General features: G+C 51.6%; 2 protein-coding genes across 2 annotated transcripts; one reads left to right on the plus strand and one right to left on the minus strand.

The window, feature by feature from the left end:
* Nucleotides 1-382: 382 nt before the first annotated feature.
* Nucleotides 383-11,633, minus strand: fam169b (family with sequence similarity 169 member B). The gene is made up of 7 exons (XM_052042388.1): nucleotides 11,505-11,633; nucleotides 9,293-9,392; nucleotides 7,704-7,789; nucleotides 6,623-6,794; nucleotides 5,030-5,212; nucleotides 3,546-3,674; nucleotides 383-468 (listed from the first exon to the last, which is right to left on the minus strand). The coding sequence occupies exons 1-7, from the start codon at nucleotides 11,631-11,633 to the stop codon at nucleotides 440-442; spliced, it is 828 nt and encodes a 275-aa protein (XP_051898348.1). The 3' UTR covers nucleotides 383-439.
* Nucleotides 11,634-13,293: 1,660 nt separating this feature from the next.
* On the plus strand, nucleotides 13,294-26,567 carry pgpep1l (pyroglutamyl-peptidase I like). The gene is made up of 6 exons (XM_052042631.1): nucleotides 13,294-13,606; nucleotides 15,250-15,326; nucleotides 18,405-18,457; nucleotides 22,248-22,364; nucleotides 23,983-24,209; nucleotides 25,697-26,567. Exons 2-6 carry the CDS (start codon nucleotides 15,266-15,268, stop codon nucleotides 25,863-25,865), a joined length of 627 nt encoding a protein of 208 aa, XP_051898591.1. The 5' UTR covers nucleotides 13,294-13,606; nucleotides 15,250-15,265; the 3' UTR covers nucleotides 25,866-26,567.
* The last annotated feature ends 1,351 nt before the right edge of the window (nucleotides 26,568-27,918 follow it).

Below are 27,918 nucleotides of genomic sequence, written 5' to 3' on the forward strand. Positions count from 1 at the left end.
ACTGCACCCTGGAGTTTGGCTGTGAATTACCCTGCAACATCTCCAGGCTGAAGTAGGCATGCACGGATTTTCGTCCTGCTTGAAACCACTCCCATGCCAGGCGTTAGGGGTCCCCAGCGAGGTTTTAAACAGCTGATGGACAGTATAATATCAACAGGTTTGATTGTTTACGTGGAAGATGAGGCAGAGATCCCCCAGAGGGTGGCAGAGGTTGAAGTGACGTGGGTAGCCACTGTGGAACCGGTGTTCAGTCACCAGGACACAGGGCTGGCAGTGTGATTCACGTTGAATGGGACGTCTCAGAGGTGCCTTGACAGCCGTTCTCTGGTCAGTCCCTGCATCTCTCAGTCCTGGCCGGCTGCTCCTCCCCCTTGATTGTCTTGCGCTTTCACCTCGTTGCAACACACTGCCACTCTCCCATCCTTGCCCTTTGACTCTTTCAGATGCTTTCAGAATGGGCTGAGGCATCTGAAAAGTTTGTTAGAAAATGACAATTATGTTTTTATCACCAGAGAAACTAGATCTGCATCTCCCCGTTGCCGGTCACTTCAACTCCCCCTCCCACTCCATCACAGATATGTCGGTCCTTGGCCTCCTCCACTGCCAAGAGAATTCCAAGTGCAAACTGGAGGAACAGCACCTCATGTTCCATCTTGGAACCTTGCAGCCTAATGGCACGAACATTGAATTCTCCCGCTTTAAGTAATCCCCTCACCCACACACGCCCCCCCAACCATGCTTCTTCTCTTCCCTTTCGCAGCCTTTTTTTTCCTTTCCCTCCTTACCTTTTATCCATCCCCTGATGGATCTGCTCTCCCCTCCTCCCCCACACCTGCCCATCACTATCTCTTACCTGCATCTACCTATCACCACCCTGTGCCCACCCCACCTCCCCTCTTTTGTCCACCTATCACTGCTCTGCTTTTCCCTCCTATATATCGGGCTTCCCCTTTTCCTATCTTCAGTCCTGAAGAAGGGTCCTGACCCGAAACGTTGACCGTCTGCTTTTCTCAACGGATGCTGCCTGGCCTGCAGAGTTCCTCCAGCATCATTGTGTTTTTCATCCAGATTCCAGCATCTGCAGTCCCTTGTTTCTCCAGAGATAAGAAACCCTTTCCTACTGCCCTGGGCAGTGCAAGACAGAACAATATGTCTGTTTACTAAACTCACAGAGTTTGCATCAAACCATCTATAGATGTGATCACCACACTTGCTTACAAATCTCTGGCCCAGCTGGGCCCCACCTGAGTTTCTAAACACTCAGCTTTGTGACGGGCTCCAACCCTGAATTCATGACATTAATGCTGCAGGCTCCCGCACAGGAAGAACCCAGTCCAGGGGCCTTCCCCACCAACCACCCGCGCCACCCCTCCCCCCCCCCCCCCCCCCCCCACCACCACCAACAGCTAGAGGACTCAACCAAGACTCAATCGTGGTTTTCACGTTTTTAATCACTCACACTGTTCTGCTCTCGTTTCTCTCCGAGCACGATTTGGATTTCTTGGTTCTTTGTGCTTGCTGCTGATAGGCCATGTTACTTGGCTTGTGAGGATGCCCTGGGAAAACCTTTGCTCTGCTAAACCGTGTCTGGAGAACATCTGAAACAGGAGCAGGAGAAGGCCATTTGGCCCCTCGACTGCTTTGCTAGTCAGTAAAATCATGGTGGCTTCTCTAGTTTGACAACTTTCTGCCCCAAACCCCACATCTCTTCAACCCTCTAACTGACCTTTCCAAACTGTACTCGGTCAGGACGATGCAAAGCCTGGGTCCTGAGGAAGGGTCCTGATCCAAAACGTCAACTGCCTGCTTTTCTCCACGGATGCTGCCTGGCCTGCTGAGTTCCTCCAGCATCATCGTGTTTTTCATCTAGATTCCAGCATCTGCAGTCCTTTGTTTCTCCAATATAAAGCCCTTTGGGGTCAAGAATTTCCAAAGACTCAAGGAAAGTTCTCCTCAGTGGAGGCACGAGAGACGTCAGGTGCTGGAATCTGGAGCAACACACAATCTGCTGGAGGAACTAGCGGGTCAGGCAGCATCTGTGGAGGGAAATGGACAGTCGACGTTTCGGGTCGAGACCCTTCATCTGGACTCAATGAAATCCAGATGAAGGGTCTTGGCCTGAAACGTTAACTGTCCATTTCCCTCCACAGATGCTGCCTGACCTGCTGAGTTCTTCCCGAACTTTGTGTGTGGTTCCTCCAGGACATTGTTTGCTGCCAAATGTTCCCCTCATTTCATCCCAAATAGCCAAGAGCTGATCCTGTGACTCCGGGGTTCCAGACTCCAGCCCTGACCCCCAGACTCTTCCCAGAAACAACCTATAAGAGGAAATGCCACCTCTAGGATGTTCATGGATCCTGGTTCTTAAAGGTTCTTAAAACAGTTTCTGCCAACATCAGACTAAAACTGAACTGTTCTTTTCTCTAAATGGAAACCTAAAATAACATTGACATTCGGGGATTACCTGAGGGGGGATCAAACTTCCCTTTTGCATCCCATGAATTCAATTGCTCAGCAATCTTTATGTTCATTTATTGGGATGTGGGTATTGGAAGGGCAGCATTTATTGCCCATCCCTAACTGCCCCTTGAGAAGGCGGGGGTAAACTGCCTTCTCGAACTACTGCAGTCCTTCTGGTGAAGTTACTCCCACAGTGCTTGGGGGAAGGGTCCCAAGATTCAGATCCAGCCACAATAAAGGAAGGACGTTTATATTTCTGCACCAAGGTGGGTTGTGACTTTGAGGGAACCTGCAAGTGGTGGTGTCCCCTGAGCCTGCAGGTCCTTGTCCTTCTGGAGGGAGAGGTCACAGTGACAGCCAGCTTGGTACTGAGAGCAGTGAAGGCTACACTTTATTGTCAGATGTGGTTAGGTCAGGAATACTCCTGACAGAGTCAGAAATAGTTGGGTTATATCTCACTGAGGAGGCTTGAGCAAAAAAATCTGGGCTAATCCTGCATTGTAGTGCCAATGGAACATCACACTGTGGGGGGGGTGGCGCTGAGGGAGCGTCCCACTGTGGGAGGGGCAGTACTGAGGGAGGGGCAGCGCTGTGGGAGGGGTGGTGCTGAGGGGGTGCAGCGCTGTGAGAGGGGTGGTGCTGAGGGAGTGCAGCGCTGTGGGGGGGTGGTGCTGAGGGGGTGCAGCGCTGTGAGAGGGGTGGTGCTGAGGGAGTGCAGCGCTGTGAGAGGGGTGGTGCTGAGGGAGCGCAGCGCTGTGAGAGGGGTGGTGCTGAGGGAGCATCCCATTGTGGGAGAGGCAGTGCTGTGGGAGTATCACACCATGGGAGATAAGAAGCCCTTTCCCACTGCCCTGGGCACTGCAAGACAGAACAATGTCAGCAGGTTACTAACCAGCACCCAAGCCTCTGCTCGGCCGCTTGGGTTAGCGGGATTTTGCTCAGAAGGGAACCCCCCCCATTTCCGTCTAGGTCCCAGTGGAGCTGTGCGGACATCAGCCAGGGCGGAGGTCACTGTTGTGCTGCTCAGCGCTGGGGCAGTCATTCCAGATGTGGGCCTGACAGGGAGAGATACTGTGGGGACTCACCGACTGAGGGTACACCTCCCATCTGGATCAGTAACCACACATTTTCTCTTTGGCTCCAGTCCCCTGGGGCCTCCACTTCCCACAGGCGATCCTGCTCTTCGGGCCGACTCTGCAGGTACCTGCGGCAAACTGAGAGAGAGCAACATTCTCCCACATCCTGCCCCAGAAACCTGTCCCATTCCCCCACCACCCACTCCAATAACCCAGTACGGCAGACGCTGGCCACTCCTACCCCTGGGATTGTTCACAACCCTCCTGTTGAACCCCACAAGCTGCCTCAAAACATTGTATGCGCTGTATACACAAGCTGCTGCTCCTATAAGTTCAGCCTATTTGACCAAGGAGGCATCACAGTGGAGCCCATTATTGGCTTCCCCCATCTGAGAGGGGGCCATTCCCTCCTACCAGATCTACTTGCTCAACTGTCCAATCAGGATCACTTACATATTGTCAACTATCAAGCTGATCTGTTTCTTTCCCAACCAACAACAACTTTGATATCGTACAATGTTCCGACATGCTTCAAAGGAACACGATTACAAGAAGATCTTGGGGTCCAAGCCCATAGCTCCCTGAAAGTAGCAAGGCAGGTGGACAGGGTGGTGAAGATGTACAGCATGCTTGCCTTCTTTGGTTGGAGCACAGAATATAAGAGTTGGGATGTTGCAATGTTACAAAACACTATTTAGACCGCACTTGGAGCACTGTGTGCAGGTCTGGTCACCCACTACAGGAAGGACGTGGTTGTGCTGGAGAGAGTGCAGAGGAGATTCACTGGGATGTTGCCTGGATTGGAGGACTTTAGTTATGGGGAGAGATTGGACAAGCTGGGCTTGACTTGGAGCGAAGGCGACGGAGGCCAATCGAGGGACATAAAATTATGAGGCAAAATAGCAGGAATCTTCCTCCCATGGTGAGGGTGCGGAAAGAGGGCATAGGTTTAAAAGGGAGAGGGAGGGGGTTTAGAGGGGATCTAAGGGGAAAGTTGTTTCACACACAGTGGTTGATATCTGGAAGGGGAAGCGGTGGAGTCAGATACAATCGCCACGTTTCAGAGGCATTTGAACAGCCAAAGCATAGAAGGATATGGACCTTATGCAGGCAAATGGGATGTGTGTGGATGTGTGCAATGGTTGGCACAGATGTGGTGGGGCCAGAGGGCTGTCTCCGTGCTGTACCATTGGGCTACAAGAGAAGATACAGGGCCAGGAGACAGATGTAGGTTTGAGAGCATCTCAGGAGGAGGAGAAGTTATATGGAGGGGTTTCCAGAGCTTGGGGCCCAGGTGGTGGAGTGATGGAAACCAGGGTTCACCACAGAGGATTGGCAGTGACTCCAGGGAAAGTGGGGAGCAGAAGATTTGTTAACAAGTGTATGAGTTGTTGCCGGGAGCCAAGGACACAGACTGTAGACATTCGGTGAGATCGAACCTGACCCTCACTGGGTCAACCTTTGACCTGCCCAGCCCCACTGACTTTCTGTACCTCTGTACATGGCCAGTGAGATGGGTCGGCTGATCCCAAGGTCCTCTTTGGTGGAGAACTGGCTGCAGAAGTCAGAGAGCATCTTCAGTCCCAGACCCAAGCGTCGGTGTTTTTCCCGGACAAACACGGTGTCCAGGACGGGGAGCTGGTAACACTGGCTGGTGTGGCCACTGCACAGACTGCCTGGGACAAAGCAGAGACCGTCTCAGCACCAAGCATTTCACCCACCTCACACCGTCCAACCTGACCCCTCAGGACAGCAGCGTGCCATGGGTGGAGGGAGGAGCAGTTTACCGATGTGGGCCCTCACTCACCACCCACAAGTGGCAGCACTCACCCTGATGGCATCAACAACCTCTTCCCCAGTGTCAGCAAAGCAAAAGAGCTGGTCATTGACTCCAGGAAGCAGGGTGGAGTACCCATCCCTGTCTGTATCAAGGAGGAGATGGCTGAGAACTCCAGGTTCCTAGGTGTAAAGAATCACCAACAATTTGTCTTGGTCCAACCATGTAGACGCCACGGCCAAGAAAGCCCACCGGCGCCTCTACTGCCTCAGGAGGCTAAGGAAATTTGGCATGTCCCTGATGACCTTCATCAGTTTTAACAGAGGCACCAAAGGGAGTATCCTATCCGGATGCATCACAGTTTAGTGCAGCAACTGCTCTGTGCAAGCCCGCAAGAAATAGCAGAGAGTTGTGAACACAGCCCAATCTCCGCACTGAGCCATCCCATCCAACACCAGCTCACACAGGTGGTCCCTCCACACCGAGCTGTGGGATTTGGGACAGCTTCATGCCAGAGTAACAGAGAGGGGAGGTGTTCTCACCAGGTTCCTAGCAAAGCAGTAGCGTCAATAACTCATCCCTCTATAGATAACCCGACAGGTGGCACAGTGGGTAAAGCTGCTGCCTCACAGCGCAGTCAACCCTGGTTCGATCCCGACCTCCGGTGCTGTCTGTGTGTGGAGTTTGCACGTTCTCCCCGTGACTGCGTGGGTTTCCCCCGGGTGCTCTGGTTTCCTCCCACATGGAGCAGGCATGGTAGTGTAGCAGTTGGTGTAACACTTTACAGCGCTAGCGACCCGGGTTCAATTCCGGCCATTGTCTGTAAGGAGTCTGTACGTTCTCCCAGTGTCTGCATGGGTTTCCTCCGGGTGCTCCAGTTTCCTCCCACGTTCCAAAGATGTATGGGTTAGGAAGTCGTGGGCGTGCTGTGTTGGCGCCGGAAGCATGGCGACACTTGCGGGCTGCCCCCAGAACACTTTACGCAAAAGATGCATTTCACTATGTGTTTCGATGTACGTGTGACTAATAAAGATATCTTATCTCATCACATCCCAAAGACATGCGGGTCAGTAGGTTAATTATCCACTGTAAACTACCCCTGGTGTGTAGATGAGTGGTAGAATCCGGGAGAAGTTAATGGGAATGTGGGGAAACAACTTACAGGAAAAATTAGTAGGGAATGGGATTGGTGTGTGAACCAGCATAGACTTGATGGACCAAACGGGCTCTAAGTCATAAGGAGATATGAACGAACGTCTCTGGTTTGACCCTCGTTCCAGGAACATGTGCTAAGCGGGGCACCAGTTACCTTTCAGCTTCACAGTGTAAAATCCAGCCGCCTCTTTGTCCTTCCAGAAGATTTTGGCGAACTCATTGACGGGATGATGTCGGAAAGGAAGGATGTCAGGTGGCCTCTCCCTGTTCCCGCAAATCACCCGGTTTAATAAGTAGAGCACAATCCGCTCACCGACTGACTGCACCTGACGGCGGGAGACACAGACTGTCAGCACGTGCTCACTGTGGGTCTCCCCATTCACACACAGCGCACAGCCGTCCACAGGAGCTGACCCAGGCCACCCCCACCTCCACCCCGCCGCAGCCCAGCTGACACCTCTCCAACAGCTGACTCATTGTGGTGTGTTGAATCCTGTGATATCCCGGGATCCTCCCACCCAACATTCCTGCCCACAGTCCATGTCCAATTCCCAATAGGAGGCAGGGTGAAGAGAAGAGGCTGTCCCGGCCCAGGGGAGCAGGGACATTGCAGGGAACCTGCCTCTCTCGATGCAAGTGCTCTGCCTCAGCAGCGTTACCCTACCGAGACAGATCACCCTTCCTCGATGGAGGTTCCCCACACTGATAGAGTATCCTGCCTCGATGGAGATATCCGATTTAGATGGAGGTTCTGTACATTGATGGAGGGATTCTGCCTCAATGGAGGAACCTCACCTTGTTCGAGGTTCTGAGCATCGATGGAGGTATCTCACCTCAGAGGAGGAACCTCACCTCGTTCAAGGTTCTGAGCATCAATGGGGGTATCGCACCTCAATGGAGGAACCTCGCCTCGACAGAGATATCTGTCTTGATGGCGAAACTTCCTCTCATTAGAGGTTCTGAGTGCCAATGGAGTTATCTCACCTTGATGGATGTATCTCCACTTAATGGAGGTACCCTGCCTCGGCGGAGGTTCCCTGCCTCGGAGGAGATACCTTGCCTCGGTGGAGGTACCCTGCCTCGGAGGAGGTACCTTGCCTCGGAGGAGGTACTCTATCGTGGGGAAGGCTGAGCTGCTCCCTCCTGCCCCCGACAGCCCCTGGTGATCCAACCGAGGTTCTGGGGCTTGGGGCAGTGACCCACTTCTGGCTGCTCACGGCCTGGCCGAGGCTCACCTGGACCGGCTCCTGCCTCCCACTGCTGGACGTCGTCAGAGCTTCATCCGGCGAGCACCAGCCGTCTCCCAGGTACACCGCCACCACTGGAAGGCAGCAACAGAGGGGTGAGGGGGGTGGGGGGGAAGGTCAGGGATAGCAGGTCTCTGCCACCCAGCCCTTGAGGGCAAGGGGTGAGGGCTGAGGGGGGGAGATCCTGGTCTCGGGGGAGGATGTAGTGGGAGTACCAGTCAGACAATGGGTCATGTATGGATGTGAGTACACATTCCGATCTGGACCGGAGAGCAGGGTCGCGCGGTGTATCTGCTCTGCAACAACTCAACAATGTCTCAGACACTCAGCTTGTAGTGTGTCAAACCTTCCATCCTGACCCCATGCCGGCAGATAAAGGTCAAGGGTCACAAAGGTTGGACTGTGGCAGAGGAGGCAGGTTGTACTGAGGGTGTCCGATGGCAGGAGAGGGGAGAGGGGAGAGGGGAGAGGGGTGGATGGTGGGGCCAAGGGAGGGCAGCTGAGAGGAGCAACGGCTGGGATAGAATGGGTTGTGTGGGAGAAAGCGTGAGGGGGAGGGGAGTGAGTGAGAGACGGCGAGAGGAGGGGAGGGGGCAGAGTGGGGGAGAGGGGAGGGGAAGGGAATGTGCTGGGGAGAGAGGGAAGGGGTGTGAGGAAGGGGGTAATATTGGGAAGAGGGGAGGGGGCAGAGTTGGGTCAGGGAGGGGGAGGGGGGAGGAGAGAGGGTGAGGGGAGGGAGCAGGAGAGATTGGGGAGCAGTAAAGAATGGGCGAGGGGGGGCAGGAGGGACAGTGGGGAAATGAGAGAGAGTGGGGAGTAATAGACAGAAGGGGCAGGAAGAGGGCAGAGCAAGCCACAGAGAGGATGGAGACAAGGGGAGAAGAGAGAGTGAAATTGCATTTGGAGAGCTAGGAACAGCTGCCATACGATCGCTGTGTCCTTGGTACGCTGCCCAAGGGGAAGGTTAACGATCCCTGTACGAGGGACCCGGCTTCCAGTGCTGGGTAGATGTGGTCCAGCTGGTATGTGTGGCTCTCTGCTATCATCTAGTGGTTGTGACTAGGTAGTGCAGGGATGATCTCCTGAATCGGTCCTGCATCAAGAGCCCTGAAACACCTCCCCACTTCCGAACTCTGCTGCCAGGTGCCCAGTGACTTCAGTTCCAGCTGCTTCCATCGCTTTGCTCCACTACAATTCAACCTGTCATTAGGGGAAAAAAAATTGTCTGTCTTCCTCACCCCCGGTCTTACTAGTGGCTCAATCTATCTGACCTCACACTTACATGCAATTGGGCATTGTCTACTTGGGATCTCCCTGTGCATCTATACCAACTGAGACTTCTCACCCTCCTGGCCCTTCCTTCCAGGTGTGTTGCTCAGATAAACGAAAAGAAGCCATTTCCACAGCAGTGGAAGCAAATTCAGCAGGAACTTTGCCAAGAAAATTGCAGAAATGTAAGACTTTCAGAGCCATGCCGAAAGCATTAGGGTTGGGGGAAATTGGTGAGCTCTCACAGGGCTAGCACAGACAGGATGGGCTGAAGGCACTCCATCCTGTAATAGCCACAAGGCACAGACCTGTCTTGTTATCCTGCGGATTCAACAGGCCCAGTACCCGGTGCTCACTACTGTCCTCGTACAGATTAAAGAAGGCCACAGAAGACAGTGTTACAGCGAGCTGGGAAAAGAGACAAAATTATAAAACAAATTTAAATTATAACAATGTCCTTGCAGGGTAGTGCCCAATTTTCCCTGAAGAAAGTGGTTGAGGCAGGTACAATAACAACATTTAAAAGACATTTGGACAGGTTCATGGGTAGGAATAGTTTGGAGGATCTGGACAAATGGGACGAGTTTAGATGAGCATCTTGGTCAGCATAGATCTGTTGGGCCAAAGGGCCTGTTTCTGTGCTGTATGACTCTACGACTCCAGTGTACTAGAAGACACCATGTGCGCCCTCTCCCCAAGGACACCCAGGCACAGACATGAACTCAGAAGAGGGAAGGGTATGGTTGGACCACTGCCTCGACCTGTCAACGGCCACCTTGGTAGGTCGATGAAGATGCTTCCCTCTCTCTGGGTAAGGCTAGGAGAAGGCAACATCAGCCTGAGACACTGTAGCTGGTCACCGGGAACTCCAGCCCTGCAGTCATCGAGTGAGGGGAGGGTTGATCTCAAACTGTGATGCCCATGTGGTTGAGCAGCCCTACTGCCATAGAGTGTCCAAGGATGGACCATAAAGACCACTTGGTACTGTAGTGGCACATAAAGTCTTGGTGGGAGCAGTTGGGGAGATGTTTTCACTAGTGAGAGAGTCTCAAATGAAGGAACATAGGTACAAGGGGAAGTCCTGTGAGTTATGTATAACTTATCTTAATTTGTTTATGTTAACTTATGTTTGTAACATACTGTGCTGCTGCTGCAGAAAGCATTCATGGCATTTATACCCTGGGTACATCTGCCCATGACAATAAACTTGAACTTGAGGTCATTTAACATAAAGGTGCGTAGGAATTGCCCCTCACGGTGCGCGGTGGATCTCTGGAATTCTCTACCTCAGAGGGTTGTAGATCCTTCGGCCCCCAAAGATCAGGAGTGTGGGGCTGAAGAGCGGCCAGAACTTGAGGAGCGGCCCCTTCACACGGTCAGAAGGGGGCTACAACATCTTGCAGTGGGCCCACAGGGGGAGATGTGAACCTGCCTCAACACCCTCTGCCCACCCTGAAACCTCCAGTCTCCGCAGTGTGGGTCACAGCTCCATGCTCACCTGAGAGGCAGAGAATTGTGGCTTCGAGTCCCACTCCATGTAGCTGGATACAAACATCTACACTGACCCTGTGGTGCCATGCGGAGGGGAGGCTGCACTACAGGAGGCAGGGAAGGTACTAAGCTGCTTCCCTCGAGTGGCTGCAAAATTCTCAGTGAAATACAGCAGGCAGCTCCAAGGTCCTGAGTAATAGTCATCCCCCTATCATATTCATACATTTCACATTTCCTTACCACACAGGAGGCTATTCGGCCCATTTTGTCTGTGCCAGCTCTCACAACAATCACATTCCCCCAGTGATTTCCCTGCCACCCATTCTCCCCATGTTCCCATCAGCTGCTCCCCAGATTCTACACTCACCGACACAGCAGCAGCATCTTACGGGAGGCAATTACAGAATAGGAAATTTACAGCAGACAGTTGACCCTCTTTGGGATGTGGGAGAAAACCGGAGCACCTGGGAGAAACCCACGCAGTCACAGGGAGAACGTGCAAACTCCACACAGACAGTGCCGGAGGTCGGGACGGAATCTGGGTCGCACTGTTAGTTGCATCACTTTGCTGCTGCAGCCTTGGGCCGTGCTGTCACCTTCTTGACTGTAGCGAAATATGATAAATATGCTTTTTGATTTCAATTTTACTTTCCTTTGCTCAAAGCCTTCTGGTGTTGTGCAAGACTTTACAGAAATGTATTTCCTTCAGTATTTTATCCATGCTGCCCCTGCCCCAGGAGTGTGTGATAGGACAGTGCAGAGGGGGCTTCACTCTGTGTCCAACCCGTGCCCCAGGAGTGTGTGATGGGACAGTGCAGAGGGAGCTTCACTCTGTAACTGTGACCTTTCTTCCTTTTCCAAAGGTGATTTATTCAGTGATTACAGAATCACATTAATACAACATTACAGTATTTCACGATACACACTATCTACGGTTTCAAATTATAACACGGTCCTCTCTATCCAGAACGCACTTGAGCACCTGAGGCGCCACCAGTCCCAGAAATCCCCCAGTGTACCCGTGGATACCGCGTGCTCCTTTTCCAGGGACACGCGGGCACAGACGTAACCCCGGAAGAGGGGCAGGTAGTCGGCTTGGGCAGAACCCTCGACTGCCCGCCACCTAGACCTGTGAATGGCCACCTTGGCCAGGCTCATCCGATTGACCCACCCCACTAACCCATGCCCTGGGAGTGTGTGACAGGACAGCGTGGAGGGAGGTTCACTCCGTGTCCAACCCGCGCCCTGGGACTGTGTGACGGGACAGTGTGGAGGGAGCTTAACTCTGTGACCTGTGCCCTGGGAGTGTGTGACAGGACAGCGTGGAGGGAGGTTCACTCCGTATCCAACCCGTGCCCTGGGACTGTGTGACGGGACAGTTTGGAGGGAGCTTAACTCTGTGACCTGTGCCCTGGGAGTGTGTGACAGGACAGCATACAGGGATTTTCACTCTGTAACCCGTGTTATTACTGCCCTAAGAGGAAGCTGAATAGAGTAACTTCTTATGCAACCTACATCATTTTGAAGACACCCTGAACACCACGTCCTAATTCTGTGTCCAATATAGAGGACATGATACTTTCATAATAAGGTGACGACCTGCCACACACATCCACCTCTCACCATGATGGGCCTAACACTCAGTCTAATAATTCGTTCCAATTCCCTTACCCTCACCTGAACTGCACCCCTCTCAGCTCATCAGCTGGTGAAACCCTCACCTTTGATACCTTTAGATGCCAGTACTCAACAATGCTTTCTGTGCTCAGTAAAACTGGGCTCACCCTTCCCTCTCCTCCTCCAGCCCTGACAACCTCCCACAAACTGATCACTGCCCTCCACCAATTCCAACCTCTTCATCAACCCCCCAATTCAGCAGCCCCACCATCAGTGGCCGTGCCCTCAGCTGACAAGATCCCAGGCTCTGGAAATCCTTCCCCAAACCTCTCCACCTTCCTCACCTCCTGACTAAGCTTTACGTTGAGTGCACTAATATCTCCTGATGTGGCACATTGTCATATTTTTGCCTCCTGTAATGCTTCAATGAATTAAAGGCATTTGGAGAAATGCAGGTTGTTGTTGTATGTCATTCTTCACTGGGTCTCTCTCCCAGTAAGTAGGTCCACGATACAGCCGATCACACTCCAGAGCGTGGATAAGGTTGGTTACCTTTTCTCCACTGGTTAAACTGAAGAATTCGGTAGATTCCTTATCTCTGTTATGAAGCCTTGACAGGTAATCCTCTGTTGACTGTGTTAAATGCTCCCACTTCTCACTGGTTAAAACATCCACTGGACAGCGAGATCCTAAAGAGCCAAAATAATTCACTGTTGAGATAACCGGTGAGCGCTCCACCCGAGTCACAGGCACGAGAGCCTGGTCCTGATGCTCCAGTGCAGCACTGAAGGTGCCCCACACTGTTGTAGGAACAATGCACACTCATCCCTGCCCCCTGCAATGGGGCACTCCCTCGTTCCTGGATCCCGGTGGGGTGGTCCCTCACCCCTACCCCCCACAATTGGGGTGCTCCCTCACCCCTACCCCCACAATTGGGGTGCTCCCTCGTCCCCAGCCCTCCAGAATTGGGGTGATCACTCATCCCCATCCCTGCAGTGGGGTGCTCCCTCATCCCCGCCCCCTGCAGTGGGGCGCTCCCTCACCCCCAGCCCTCTGGAATTGGGGTGCTCCCTCATCCCCGCCCCCTGCAGTGGGCGATCCCTCATCCCTGCCCCGTCTGCGGCGAGGCGCTCCCTCATTTTCGCTCCCCCCGCGGCGGGCGTTCCCCCGACCCGGCGTTGTACAGCAGGGGGCTGATCACCGGGGTGGGGGCAACCTCTGGGTCCCGGGCCGCTGGCGGGGCCCGTGGGCCGGGCGGCGCTGAGGCCTGAGGTCCGAGGCCCGAAAGCCGAAGCCTCCCCATTCCCGGCCCGGGGGCAGCCGCTGGTTGTGGGCCCACAGCCCCGGGCTAGGGCCTCACAGTCCCCCCTCCCCCGGCCTCTCCCCCACGGGCCCCGTCCTCCCCCCTCCCGGCGGGGAGCCGTCACCTGGCGCCGCGGGGACTTCCATCACTCGGCCGGCGGCGGGGACGGGCGATACCCGGGGTGGTACCTGACCCGGGGGGTGTACAAGGGGTAAGTTACGTGAGGGTAAACAACGGGGGTAAATACCCCGGGCAGTGAGTAACTCGGGGTAAATACTCCAGGGGTTAAATAACTCGGGGTAAATTACTTGCGGGGAGGTAAATGATTTGGGGTTTTATAATCAGAGGCGGGGAGGAGGTAAACGAGGGGCTGAAGCAGGAGGGTGTAAAAGGCACGGGCTGGAGAGGGGTAGTTGTTCAGTGGGGGGAATAACTGGGGTCGAGGAAGGGGGTAAATAGCACAAGTGGTGGGGTGAGGGGGGTCAGTGAATCAGGTGGAGAGAGGGGAGGGGTAGATGACTGGAGTGGTGGGTGTGGCAGAGGGGGGGGTAAATGATCCCAGCTGGAGGTGGGCGTATGACCAGAGGGGATGGGGGTTGACTGGGGAGAGGGTAAGGCAGAGGGGGTAAAGGATGGGAGTGTTGGGGTGGAAGGGGTACAAATGAACTAAATGGAGAAAGGGACGGGGGGAAATGATTGTGGTTAAGGGGGTACTTGAGATGGGTGGACACAGTGGAGGGGTTAATGACTGGAGGGGAGGGGTGTAAATGATCTCGGTGGGGGTGGGAAGCAGTGTGTGTAAAATAACTCAGGAGAGGGTTAAATGACCCAGGTTAGAAGGAAAGGAGGAAGAGTCAGTAAATAACCCCGGTGGGGATTGATTAGGAAGGGTGTTTGTGAATCTGGCCAGAACATGGAGCTCACTCCCACTAGGAGTGGTTGAGGGGATTTCTGCGGGTGTACTTGGGTTGTTCTCTCTGGAGCGGCGGAGGCTGAGAGACCTGATGGAAGTTTATACAATTATGAGAGGCATAGATAGAGTAGACGGTCAGAATCTTGTTTCCAGGGTAGAAATGTCAAATACTAAAGGTCATGGCTTTGGGATGATAGGGGTAAAGCTTAAAGGAGATGTGCGGGGCAAGTTTTTTTTACACAGAGTGCTAAGTGCCTGGAACGGGCTGCCAGGGGTGGTGGTGGGAGCAGATTATCAAGGTGTTTAAGAGGCTTTTAGATAAGCACATGAATATGCAGAGCATTGAGGGATATGGAGCATGTGCAGGCAGAAGGGATTAGTTTAATTTGGCATCATGTTCAGCATAGACATCGTGGGCTGAAGGGCCTCTGTTGTACTGTTCTACATTCTATTTAATGGTGCGAGGAAGGTGATGGGGGATGGTGCAGGGGTGGGAGGAAGCTCATGTCCAGCGTAAACACTATCCTGGGGCAGAGGGCCAATTGACCTGTTACTGCCCTAGGAAACTCATTGCAACTCTCACCTCGAAGACAGATAACTTCACATTCCACCCCACAAAATACCCTGGTCAATTCTCCTGCTGCATCACCGGGGGGTGGGTCAGCACCACCAGCAGTGTGGTGTGACATTAAACCAACAGCCTGCCCGCTGTCTGAGGAGTTGTAAAATAATCCCTTGCTGCTGTTTTGTATTGTATCCTGCCTCAGGTCTATAGTCACCCTTCAACCAATACCATCAGAACAGTTTGTCTAGTCATTGTCACATTTGTGGGAGTTTGCTTAGCCATTGCAATTCGGTATTATATCACACCGAGGGATATTGCTGTGAATCAGTGATTCCAAAGCCGCAATATAAATGTCAGTCTTTCTTTAATGATTTAGATATCTGCAGGCTGAGATGGACAGCGACACACCCAAGAACGACCCTGATTCCAGCTCACAGTTGGTGCTGGTCACTGGTGAATGTTCAGTTTCTACGTTCTGTAGGACTTTGCTGACATTTCCTGTTGTATGTGCTGCATTATTTTGTTGCAAGAATTGATTTCATCCATTCCCATGGAAATGGGCCCTGCTGCTCACCGGGTCCATGAGAACCATCAGGCACCCATGACACTACTCCCAATGTACTCTCCCCGCATTCTCATGATCTTCTCCCAGATTCTATCACTCAGCCATACATTAGGGACAATTAACCTATTAACTAAGACACAAGAGGTTCTGCAGATGCTGGAACCTGGAGCAACACACACAAAGTGCTGGAGGAACTCAGCGGGTCAGGCAGCATCTGTGGAGGGAAATAAACAGTCGATGTTTCGGGTCAAGACCCTTAATCAGGACTGGAGAGGAAGAGGGCAGAAGCTGGGGGGAGGGAGTGGAGTGCAGGCTGGCAGGTGACAGGTGAGTCCAGGTGAGAGGGGGAACATCGATTTTTCTAACTTCCGGTAACCCCCCCCATCCCCTTTTCTTTCCTCCTCCTTTGTCTTCCCTCATTCCTGTGGCCCCTCACCCCTTCTCTTTCCCCTCCCCCACCCTCATGACCTGCCCATCTATTCCCCACCTCCTTCTCTTTATGGTCCTCTCTCCTACCAGATTCCTCCTTCAGCTCTTTGCCTCTTCTACCCATCACCTCTCAGCTTCTTACATCACTCCCTTCATCCCCCCTCCCCCTCCCCCACCCCCCTACCCTCCCCCTCCCCCACCACCCTACCTTCCCCCTCCCACCTGTGCTCCTCCTCCACCCCCCACCTTCTTATTCCAGCTTCTGCCCTCTTCCTCTCCAGTCCTGATGAAGGATCTCGGCCCGAAACATCGACTGTTTATCTTCCTCCGTGGATGCTGCCTGACCCGCTGAGTTCCCCCAGCACTTTGTGTGTATTAACCTATTAACTAACACACTTTTGGGATGTAGGAGGAAACCAGAGCAACCCACGTAGTCACAGGGACAATGTGCAGGACCCTTCTCTGGAGCATTAGAGGGGAGACCAAATAGAAGTTTATAAGATTATGAGTGGCATAGATAGGGGAGACAGTCAGAATCTTTTCCCCAGGGTAGAAATGTCAAATACTAGAGGACATGCATTTAAGGTGAGAGGGGGAAAGTTTAAAGGAGATGTGCAGGGCAGGTGGGTGCCTGGAACAGTCTGCCAGGGGTGGGGATGGAGGCAGAAATGATAGAGGTGTTTAAGAGACTGTTAGACAGACACTTCATTAGTTGGGGGATTGAGTTCAAGAGCCACGAGGTGATGTTGCAGCTCTGTAGAACTCTGGTTAGTTCTTGTGTTTCAGTTCTGGTCACCTCATTATAGGAAGGATGTGGAAGCTTTAGAGAGGGTGCAGAGGAGATTTACCAGGATGCTGCCTGGATTGGAGAGCATGTCTTATGAGGATAGGTTGAGCGAGCTCGGGCTTTTCTCTTTGGAGAGGAGGAGGATGAGAGGTGACTTGATAGAGGTGAACAAGATGATAAGGGGCATAGATCGAGTGGACAGCCAGACTTTTTCCCAGGGTGGAAATGCCTAACACGAGGGGGCATAATATTAAGGTATTTGGAGGAAAGTACAGGGAGGATATCAGAGGAAAGTTTTTTTACACGGAGAGTGGTGGGTGTGTGGAACGCACTGCCGGGGGTTCTGGTAGAGGCAGATACATTAGGGACATTTAAGAGACTCTTAGATAGGCACATGGATGATGGAAAAATGGAGGATTATGTGGGAGGGAAGGGTTAGATTAAGGTCAGCATAACATCGTGGGCTGAAGGGCCTGTACCGTGCTGTAATGTTCTATGATGATATTGCCACGTGAATGTGCAGGTAATGGAGGGATATGGATCACGAGCAGGCAGAAGAGATTTAGTTTGATTCAGCATCATGTTCGACGGGCTCAAGGGCCTGTTCCTGTGCTCTACGTGCAAACTCCATACAGGCAGCGCTGGGAGTCAGGATCGAACCTGGGTCTCTGGTGCTGTGAGGCAGCGGCCTGACTAACTCCGCTAAGTGAGGTTGATACTGACCAAAGAATTTCAGTAACTCACTGACCAGGTTTCAGACTCAGCCCACTCCAGCCTGGCGAGGAAGCAGTCACCCGCCAGCGCAGCCCTGCTGCCTGTTAACTTGCCCCACACTGGGGTTTCCAGCCGCTTGCATGGTGAAGCCACACTGTGCTACATTTAGAGCAGAAACCCTTTGGTTTGGGAGTGAAACTACCAAGCCTCCTGAGTTTAGATGTACATTTGTACAATTGTGGTTGTGTGTGGGCTGCATGGTCTGTTGGAGCTGAACCAGCGATAACCGCAACCAACCAAATGACTACCTCAGTATCGCAACACCATGACCACTTTGCACTACAATGGACTTTGCTTTTTTTTGACATAATTGTGTTCTTTCTTGTGTAACTTTTGTATAACCTATGCTTAATTTATGTTTGAATGTTGTGTCTCTGATGCTATGTGCCTGTGATGCTGCTGCAAGTAAGTTTTACATTTTACCTGTGCACACATGGACTTGTGCAGATGACAATAAATTCAACCTGACTTGAACTGGGCAGATTCCACTCCGAAAGATCCCAGGGCATTTTTTGCAAGTGATCTTCATGTTGTGATCAATATTTATTCCTCAAACAATACCCTGAAGACACGGGGCCATTATCACATTGGTATTCATGGGATTGTGCTGTGTATAACCTGGCTATGGAGTTTCCTATAACAGTGGCACTTTGAAGCTCTGGGGTATTATGAAGTTGGTGTGTAAGGTGCTATATAAATGCACTCAGAATTTGGGAACAGATTTGACCAGAGCCAAACACATGGTGTGCAAGCATCATTTTGCACAAGACCTGTCCCCAGATCCTCTTGCTGTTCCCTCTCCTGCTGTTGAAACACTGCTGGATCCATCTGTTCTTAAACATCATCTCATTAATCAAGCTGCTGCCGTTCCCGAGTTTAAGCCTGTGTTTGTTCTTGTAGATTCTGAGGCCGCGGTAAACTAGTCAATGTTGATCTTGCACAGAGTTCTCTTCTTGACTTCCTATCTTTGCAACAGGGTTTGGACCATTCCGAAGATACCTCCGTAATCCGAGCTGGGTGGCTGTTCAGGTACCGAGATTGTTGCAGGTGTTGGGTATGTCCGGATCCTGACTGGCAGCTCTGCCCTTGACGCTCACCCTAACCCTTACCAGTCCAAGTCTCATTCCAGAGGACTGAGGGAATATTTGAGAGAGGGTGCGGAGGGAATTTCCTAAAATGATTCCAGGAGTGAAGGACCTTAACTATGTGAATATTCAAGGGAAACAGGGTTTCTCCTTGGAACAGAGGAGTTCTGACAAAGATATTTACACCACAAAGTGTATAGAGACACAGAGTCATACAGCACTGACGCAGGCCCTTCAGCCCAACTGATCCATGCTGACCAAGACGCCCATCTAAGCTCGTCCCATTTGCTTGTGTTTGGCCCATATCCCTCTCAACCTTTCCTGTCCATGTACCTGTCCAAGTGTCTTTTAAATGCTGTAATTGTACCAGCCTCAACCACTTCCTCTGGCAGCTTATTGCATACATGCACCACCCTCTGTGTCCCTCAGGTCCCTTTTAAATCTTTCCCCTCTCACCTTAAACCTATGCCCTTAGTTTTTGATTCCTTTTCTCTGGGGATAAGACTGTGCACATTCACCCTCTCTATGCCCCTCATGATTTTATACACCTCTGTAAGGTCACCCCTCTGTCTCCTACGCTCCAAGGAATAAAGACCTACCCTGTCCAACCCCTCCCTGTAACTCAGTCCTTCGAGCCCTGGCAACATTCTCGTACATCTCCTTTGCACTCTTTCCAGCTTAATGACATCCAGACAATGTAGATAAGGGGGAAGTTCTTTCATGAGCAGAGAGGTCAAAGAGTAGGAGACATAAAATGGAGCTGATTGGAAAATGAACCTATAGTGGGGTAATATTTACACGGCGATTGGTTAGGGTGCAGCACTCAATGGGCTGAAGGGCCTATTTCTGTGCTGTATCTCTCTATGTGTATGTCTCAATGAGATTGTTCTTCCCGAGGTGGTAGAGAAGGTAGATTCAATAGTGGGTCCAAAAGGGAGCCAGATAAGTGAAAGGAATTGCAGAGCTGTGGGGAGAGGGGTTTGCTGGATTGCTGCTGCATAGAGCAAGTAAAGACTCAGTGGGTTGAATGGCCTCGTTCCATGCTGCAACCATCCTCCACGTCTGCTGCACCAACTCAGTTGAAACCTTTCGGTTGAGCTGTTGACTGGAGGACTTGTTGGTTCTCAACCTGTCCCACAGCGTTTCTCTGTGAGGTTGGTACACGGAGCGATGTTATTCTGGGGACCAGAGAGAACTTCTTCAACACTGCAGGACCAGTCACACTTCAGAACCAGCTTGCTGCTCGTGAAACACTCAGGGGACCCTGAAAGGGCCATGAAAGGCACCACAGCAATGCAAGTCTTCCGCACCCAGCTGTCAGGGCCGTGCAAACTCATAGTCATACAGCATTGAGGCAGGCCATTCGGCCCACCATATGCATGCTGACCAGTGGGCACCCATCCATATTAATCCCATCTTCCAGCACTTGGCCTGTAACCTTCTGTGCCTGGGTGATTCAAGTGCTTCTCCAGACACTTCTGTCTGCTTCCACCACTCTCTGGGTGAAAAAGGTCCCCTCTAAATCCCTTGCCCCAAACTCATGTCCTCTAGGTTTATCTACCTCTTGATATGGGGAATAGTTCCCTGCAGCCTACCCTATCTATACTCATAGTTTTATAAACTTCAACCATGTCCTCTTAACCTCCTCCTCTCCAAGGAGAACAGCCCCAGTCTCTCCTCATAACCTCGTATCACAATATAAAGGCTTTGCTGAAAGATTGCCACTGAGAGTACCACCCTGAACTTCTCAAGCATCAGGGGTTCAGCCTCAAAGGTGAGGGAGCTCAACCCTCGATTGGAATACGGAACTGGAAAAGGGCTCCTGTTATAGATTTGACGGCTTCATAGAGGGCCTCCTTGTTTCATCTCTGAAGGAAGGTCAACGTGTGCAATCTCAGGCAATAAAAGCACAGAATGTTGGAAACACCCAGCAGGTCAGTCAGCATCTGTGGAGAGAGAAACATTGATAGACACTGCCTGACCTGCTGAGTTTTTCCGGCGTTTTATGTTCTTGCTTCAAGGTTCCAGCTTCCTGCAGTTTATTTGACTTTCAGGTGGAGGGGAAGTGCAGCGTGAAGATGCCATGTGTGTGCATTAGTGTGTGTGCATGAACTAAGGCTGTCTCAGAGAGGTGGTCCTGTTTTGAGTTTGGTGCAGAGACCCTTGTTGCAGTCAGTGAACGGATGGGGTTGAATTTTGGAGAAATGGGCAGATGACGTCCCCTTCAGGCCATTCATTCCACCAACAGCTTCAGGCAGTGGTACGTCTCTCTGCTCGGGAACTTTGAACGAACAGATCTCATTGCTGTTCTGCTTGTCAAGGGAAATGAAGACGAGCCTGTGGTGGCCGTCCCTCCTAACCCTTCAGGTGCTGAACTCCTTTTGAGGAAAAATATTCTCTAGCCTCCTGTAAGTTTCTCCAATGTGACATCATGGTAGAGGCCATTCAGCCCCTTGCCAGTGTTCCTGCTTCACTTTCCTCCTTTCCCCATCGCCACCTCCTTCCGTTCCTCTGTCCCTTGGGTGTTTATCCACTTTTGCCTTAAATCTGCTTTTCATCTCAGTCACTCTGGGGAGATCCACATCCTCACTGCACCCGGGGTGAAATTTTGCATTTGCTTCCTCCTCCTCGCCCATCCCCTCCCGTATATTCACAAAGAAGTAAGAGGAGACCAATCGGCCCCTTAAGCCTTCCCTAACATTCAATACGATCATGGCTGATCTACCCCAGGCCTCATCTTCTGTGCTGGATCCCCATAACCCTCCGTTCCCTGAGCTTTCAAACATGTTTTCTACTTCAAGTAACCCCAGTGATCTACAGCCTCTGGGTCAGAGAATTCCAAAGATTCACTGCCCTCTAAGAGAAGGAGTTCCTGTACAGCTCAGTTTGAAATGACCACTCCCTAACTCTATAACTGTCCCTCATTCAAGTCCTTCCCTCTGGTAAATTGGTTTATTATTGTCACTTGTACTGAGGTACAGTGAAAAACTTGTCTTGCACACCATCCATACAGATCAATTCATTACAGCAGTGCATTGAGGTAGTACAAGGGAAAACAATAGTAGAATGCAGAATATAGTGTTGTGGTTACAGAGAAAGTGCAGTGCAGGTGAACAATAAGGTGCAAGGTCATAACGTGGTAGATTGTGAGTTCAAGAGTCCATCTTATCGTACTAGGGAACCATTCAATAGTCTTATAACGGTGGGATAGAAGCTGTCCTTGAGCCTGGTGGTACGTGTCTTCAGGCTTTTTTATCTTCTCCCTGATGGGAGGGGGGGGAGAAGAGAGAATGTCCAGGGTGGGGGGGTGGGGGGGTCTTTGATTATGTTGGCTGCTTTACTGAGGCAGCGAGGTGTAGACAGAGTCCATGGAGGGGAGGCTGGTTTCCGTGACGTGCTGGGCTGTGTCCACAACTCTCTGCAGTTTCTTGTGGTCCCGGGCAGAGCAGTTGCTGTACCAAGCCGTGATGCATCTGGATAGGTTGCTTTCTACTTTATTAAGTGGAAACATCTCAATATCTCCCCACCCACACCCACACGTCTGTCCTCTAGTGCCTCCGATGACCTTTCCTCATGAGCCAGTCTGTTGCAGTAAGCTGTTCTACCACTTGGGCATTACAGTGTCCACCCTGCGGCTTCCACTGACTGGATCTGGGTTTGGCACTTCCAGGGAGGGGCAGTTAACAATTCTTACCGTTTGAATAACTATTTTTTTGACAATTGTATTCCCCCAGGAGCTGAAGGCACTGGGTCTGGGTGAGAATGTTCAAATGGAGGTGGCAGAACTGCCAGTGCACTACCAGAGAGCCCGGGAGCTGGTGACCAGGATGTGGGAGACCCTCCGGCCACAGGTTTGGCAGCTTGAGACCTCGGCAGGAGGGTGCAGGCTGCAGGGAGGGGGTCAGTCTGTGGCCAGGGAGGTCCCAGGCCGTGGACAGGGATCAGCAGGTCGCTTGTGTCACAACTTTTTTCCCCAGGGAACCAAAATCTAGAGGGCACAGGTTTGGGGTGAGAGGGGAAAGATCTAAAAGGGACCTGAGGGGGCAACTTCTTCCCGCAGAGGGTGGTGCGTGTCTGGAATGAGCTGCCAGATGAAGTGGCTGAGGCAGGTACAGTAACAACATTTACAAGACATTTGGATAAGTACAGGGATAGGGGTTTAGAGGGATAACACAGGCAAATGGGACTAGCTTGGTGGGCACCATGGTCAGCAGGGTTGAGTTGGGCTGAAGGGTCTGTTTCCCTGCTATATTACTCTGTGACTCTATCACAGTGCAACATCTAGAAGCAAGGATCTGAGGGACACTCAGTGGCAGGGAACAGGGGAGTGAGGCCGAGAAGGTGGGGAGGGAGGTGGAGAGGGAGGGAGGGAGAGAGGGAGGGAGGGAGAGAGGGATGGAAGGAAGGATGGAAGGAGGGAGGGAGGGAGGGAGGGAGAGAGGGAGAGAAGGAGGGAGGGTGGGTGTGCCTGGTGAGATAACAGACGTGTACCCGTGAATGCACCGCGGTGCATGGCTGGGAAAGAGAGCAGGCTGCAATACTGCGTTGAGCTTGGTTGCATCTGGTGTTCCTGATGTAGCCTCCTCTGCATCGGTGGGACTGGACACAAACCAGGCGACCGCTTCGCCGAGCACCTGTGCTCTGTCTGCCGTGGCCGGCTGGAGCTCCAGGCTGCCGGTATTAATTCCCCTCCCCATTCCCACCCCAACCTGTCTGTCCTCGGCCTCCTCCACTGCCAGGGTGAGGCCAAATACAAACTAGAGGAGCAGCCCCTCATATTCCCCCTGGGCAGTAGACACCCCGGCGGTGTGAACATCGAATTCTCCAGGTAACCTGCTCCCCCTCTGTCCCTTTTCTCTCTCCTCCTGATCCACCCAGTTCCTCCTACACCCCCCCCCATCACCTTCCCCCTCCTCCCCCACACTCCATCTGCCCGTCACCCACACACCCCTCCCCCTGGCTCCCCTCCCCCCACTGTTCCCATCTGCCCCCCCCACCTCCCTCACTTGATTCCTTGCCCCACCTTCCTCCCCTATCAGATTCCATCAGCCTCAGCCCTCTGTTGCCTCCAGCTCTCACCTCCCAGCCTCTGTCATTGTTTCCCTCCCCCATCTACCCACCAACCCCCCCCCCCCCCTCACCTGGATCCACCTATCACCTGCCAGCTCTTGCTCCAACCCTTCCCCTCACCTCTTTATACCGGCCATCTCCCCTCTATCCTTCAGTCCAGATGAAGGGTCTTGTCCTGAAACGTCGACCGTCCATCTCCCTCCACAGATGCTGCCTGACCCACTGAGCTCCTCCAGCAGATTGGTTGTTATAGCATCTGCAATCTCTGGTGTCTCGGGACTGGCTGCTGGGGTTGTGCGTTGGGGCCTGGGGCCAGTTTTCCTCTGGTCGAAGGCATCGGCCACGATTGGTGTGGAGAACCTGGGTGATCCCAGCTGGACTTCTTTCTGTCTCATTCAGCTGGCGGTCCACGTTGGAGTAGCAACAGCATCGAAGACTGTAATTCTCGAACAATGCGCCAAGAATCACGGATACGTGGACGGCGACATCTGTGGCCTCACTCCGGAGGGGGGCTGCTGCATCAAGGGGGGGCCGGAGGAGATCGAGTCACTCATCAACATGAGGGCCATCTGCAAAAAATTACCTGCAACGGACGTCGCAGTCATCCATTCGAGAAACGCGGGGAGGTAAAAGGAGAACCAAATGCTGAAATACTTCAGCCTGTAGAGCAGAGGGCCTAACCCTATTGCTTCGGAAGTCTTCAAATCCCTTCCAAACCTACACATATAACAACTAAATCAGGTTTAGAAGCATCTGGTAACACCCTTGAGGAGGGCAAACAGGGAGAGGGAGTAGGTGAGGCAGTCACAAAGCCATACAGCATGGAAACAGGCCCTTCAGCCCAACTCATCCATGCTGACTGTGTTGCCCAGTGAGCTGGTCCCATCTACCCACGTTTGGCCCATAGCCCTCTAAACCCATCCTATCCATGTACTTATCCAGAGGCTTTTAAATGTTGCTAATGTGTCTGCCTCCAACCAACAGGGAAATAGACCCCTTGGCCCATTGAGTCTGTACCAACCATCAGCCACCCATTTACACTAGTTCTACATTAATCCCATTCTCCCGACATTCCCATCAACTCCCTCCTGATTCTACCCCTCACCTACACACCAGGGACAAGTTACAGCAGATAATTAACCTACCAACCTGCGCGTCTTTGGGATATGGGAGGAATCCGGAGCACCCAGGGGGATACCCACGCGGTCACAGGGAGAGCTGGAGGTCAGGATTGAGCCCAGATCGCTGGAGCTGGGAGGCAGTGACAATTGTGAGGGGTTCTGGAGTGGATCCCCGAAGGTAGATTTGGGAGTTCAGAAGGTGTCGGGGGATTTATTGGCTGAGGCACAGAAATGTGTAAAATAGTTCGGTCTCAGCTGGAGGTATGGATGGGTCTGGTTATTGCAGGGAAGTAGAAAGGTTCTGACAAAACCAGGGAGCCGGTGAGACCACACCAAGAGCGCTGCGCCCAGCTGTGAGGGAGGACGTACTTACATTGGGAGAAGTACAGAGATGGTTGGTTCTTGGGCTGAAGGAGCTGACATTTGAAGAGAAATTGAGATTATATTCAGTGGCGTTTGGAAGAAATGAGAGGTGATTTTGTTGAACCATAAATAATTCGGAGGGGGGTTTGAGAGAGGGTCAAAGTTTCAGAATAAGGCGAAGTACATCTCAGATTGAAATGAGGAATTTCTTCCCTCAGACAGTTGTGACCCTCTGGAATTCTCAGTCCCAGTGAGTGGTGGGGCAGAGATCGAGGGACATTTGATCTCGAAGGGAATCAACTGGTGGGGGGGGGGGTGGGATGGGATGAGATGAGAGCAGGAAAGTGTGTTGAGGGGATCAGATCAGCTATGATCTTAGTCAACAAGAGGAAGGGCTGATTGACCTATTCCTGCTCCTGATTGTTATGGAGGTGAGGGTAAGAGAGGAAGTATAGAACGGATTCATGAAGATGTTGTCGGAGAATCACAGGTTCCCTCCCCTCCCTACGTGGGGGATTCACAGACCCCTGCCCAATGTTAATTTGAAGCCTGCAGATGCTCCAGTGGTTCTATGGGTAACTATTCCCCTGGCTGATCCTGTGTCACTGAACTCCAAAACTCTTCTTCAGGTTCCTGTGCGATTTTGCCTATTACACTTCTCTGTACCACGGCAACAGAAGAGCCTGCTTCATTCATATCCCTGCACCAAGCACGGGTTGGGGAGCCAAGACTCTGGGCAAGATCCTGCAGCTGATCATACGGGAGATGCTGGAACAGCTGGAGACAGAAGTGTACTAACAGCAGCTTCACAGAGCATTGCCAAGAGTGTCTACAGACTTACAAGTGAAGGAGAGGAGGGCCAACTCACATTTCTGTAGCACCTTTCACCTCCCCTTCCAATTGTCCCTAAATGCCCCAGAGCCACTGACACGCCATTGAAGTTGTCCACTGTTGTAATGTAGGAAATGAGGCAGCCAAAGTGCACAGCAAGCTCCCACAAACAGCAATAACAGGACAACCTGTTCTAGTGACCTTTGTTGAGGATTAAGTATCGGCTGCAAAACACCAAGTCAGAGAATGCTGGAACACTCAGCAGGTCAGGCAGCGTCTGTGGAGTGAAATGCTCCAAGTTGCTGAGCTTTTGGTTTATATTGAAGATTTCTAGCACCTGCAGCATTTTGCTGTTGTCCTGGGAAGGTCCCCTGCTCCTCTTCAAAACAGCCTTGGGATCTTCCACATGTAAGGGCAGACGAGACCTTGGTTATGTCTTGTCTGTAAGGTGGCTGCTCTATCTGCACCACTTTTGAGGAGCAGCCTGGATTTTTGTGCTCCCAACACTGGCTGCTAGTTGTACTGGTTGCACTGTTGAAGGAGTGACTGCGTTTTATGCAGCTTGCTGGACTGTTACTCACCTTGTCACATGCAACTTTGAGATGATAAAATGCCTTAAATTATCTGAATCATGTTTGAGTCACTAAGTGCACAACGAAAGTGCTGAAATTTGCCACAATTGCACACTAATCGAATGTAGAATATTTGCATTGCAATAAAAATAAGTCAAATGCAAATGATTTGTTTCTTAAATGGAAGAAAAAAACAAGTTGGAACAGTATTTAAACTTGTAGTGGATGTTGGAGGAATGTGCCTATAGCTCCCTCTGATGGCCACAGGCAGTAGCTGAGCTACAGGCGGAGTTACAGGTTTAATTCCCTGGCCCCTGCTCCAATAGTTGATTTCAACCAACCTCACGTTAATGGAGTAGTCGAATCCCGCTCCCCATCACCACCTGCTGGTGCCAGCTCAAAATGCAGGGGAGAAAAAAGATTGCAATTCCTGCATGTCCCAAAGCCCTTTATGAACTTACTCACCATGACAAAGTGGCCAAGTACTTAAGTTTTGACAACTTACTCAGGAGTTTGGTGCTATTGGATTGGAAGATTTTTATTTATATACTCCAACACACTTTTACTTTGCTATTTTAAAAAAGATGCATGGAATATTGTAATAAATTTCCCAGTGAAGGCAGTATGTTTAAAGGAAGCATGGGAAATAGGTCCCTGGCCACACAGCGAACATCAGCCAGTGAGTTTGATCAAACCATTGGAATTTTCTGATAGCGGATTGTTGGAGCTTTGCTGTAACGTTTGAGGTAGGGTAGCCAATGGCATTATTACAAATGACCAGGATTGCTGCTCTTTCAATAGCGGCTGCAGAATCTCCTGCATCCAACTGAAAGCACCAACAGTCCAACTCTGAACACAGCCCCTCTGACTCCCTCAGTACCACACCATGGAGTCTGCCTAAAGCAAGGCTCAAATCCACACTCTGGGCTCAGTCCCAAGACTGAGATATCAAAGCAAAAGTTGACAGGTTCAACATTCAAATTAAGGCATTTTGCAGATGCATCCTATTTCCACACACACTCGAGGAATTACTTTGAAGTTGTTTTTTTCTGCTTTGTAGCCACTTTGTTAAATAGGGTCTGCCTTACGACCAAAGATTTTGAGAGGGACGTGATACCTTCAGTGTTGTGAGGAACCTGAAACATCTCAGGATAAAGGAGATGCACTTTATCCTCTTAGAATGGAGACGAGGTAGAATTTCTTAAACAAACCGAACAGCACAGGAACAGGCCCTTCAGCCCACCATGTCTGTGCCAACCATGTTGCCAATTTAAACTGCACATCTGCCTGCACATGGTCTGTATCCTCCATTCCCTGCCTGTTCACGTCCCTGTCTAAACACCTCTTAAACATTACTATTGTATCTGCTTCCACCACCTACCCCAGCAGTGCGTCTAGATACCTACCACTCACTGTGTAAAAAAAACTTGCCTTGTAAATCTTCTTTA

This window comes from Pristis pectinata, chromosome 32, assembly GCF_009764475.1.
Source record: "Pristis pectinata isolate sPriPec2 chromosome 32, sPriPec2.1.pri, whole genome shotgun sequence".
Taxonomy (NCBI): Eukaryota; Metazoa; Chordata; class Chondrichthyes; order Rhinopristiformes; family Pristidae; genus Pristis; species Pristis pectinata.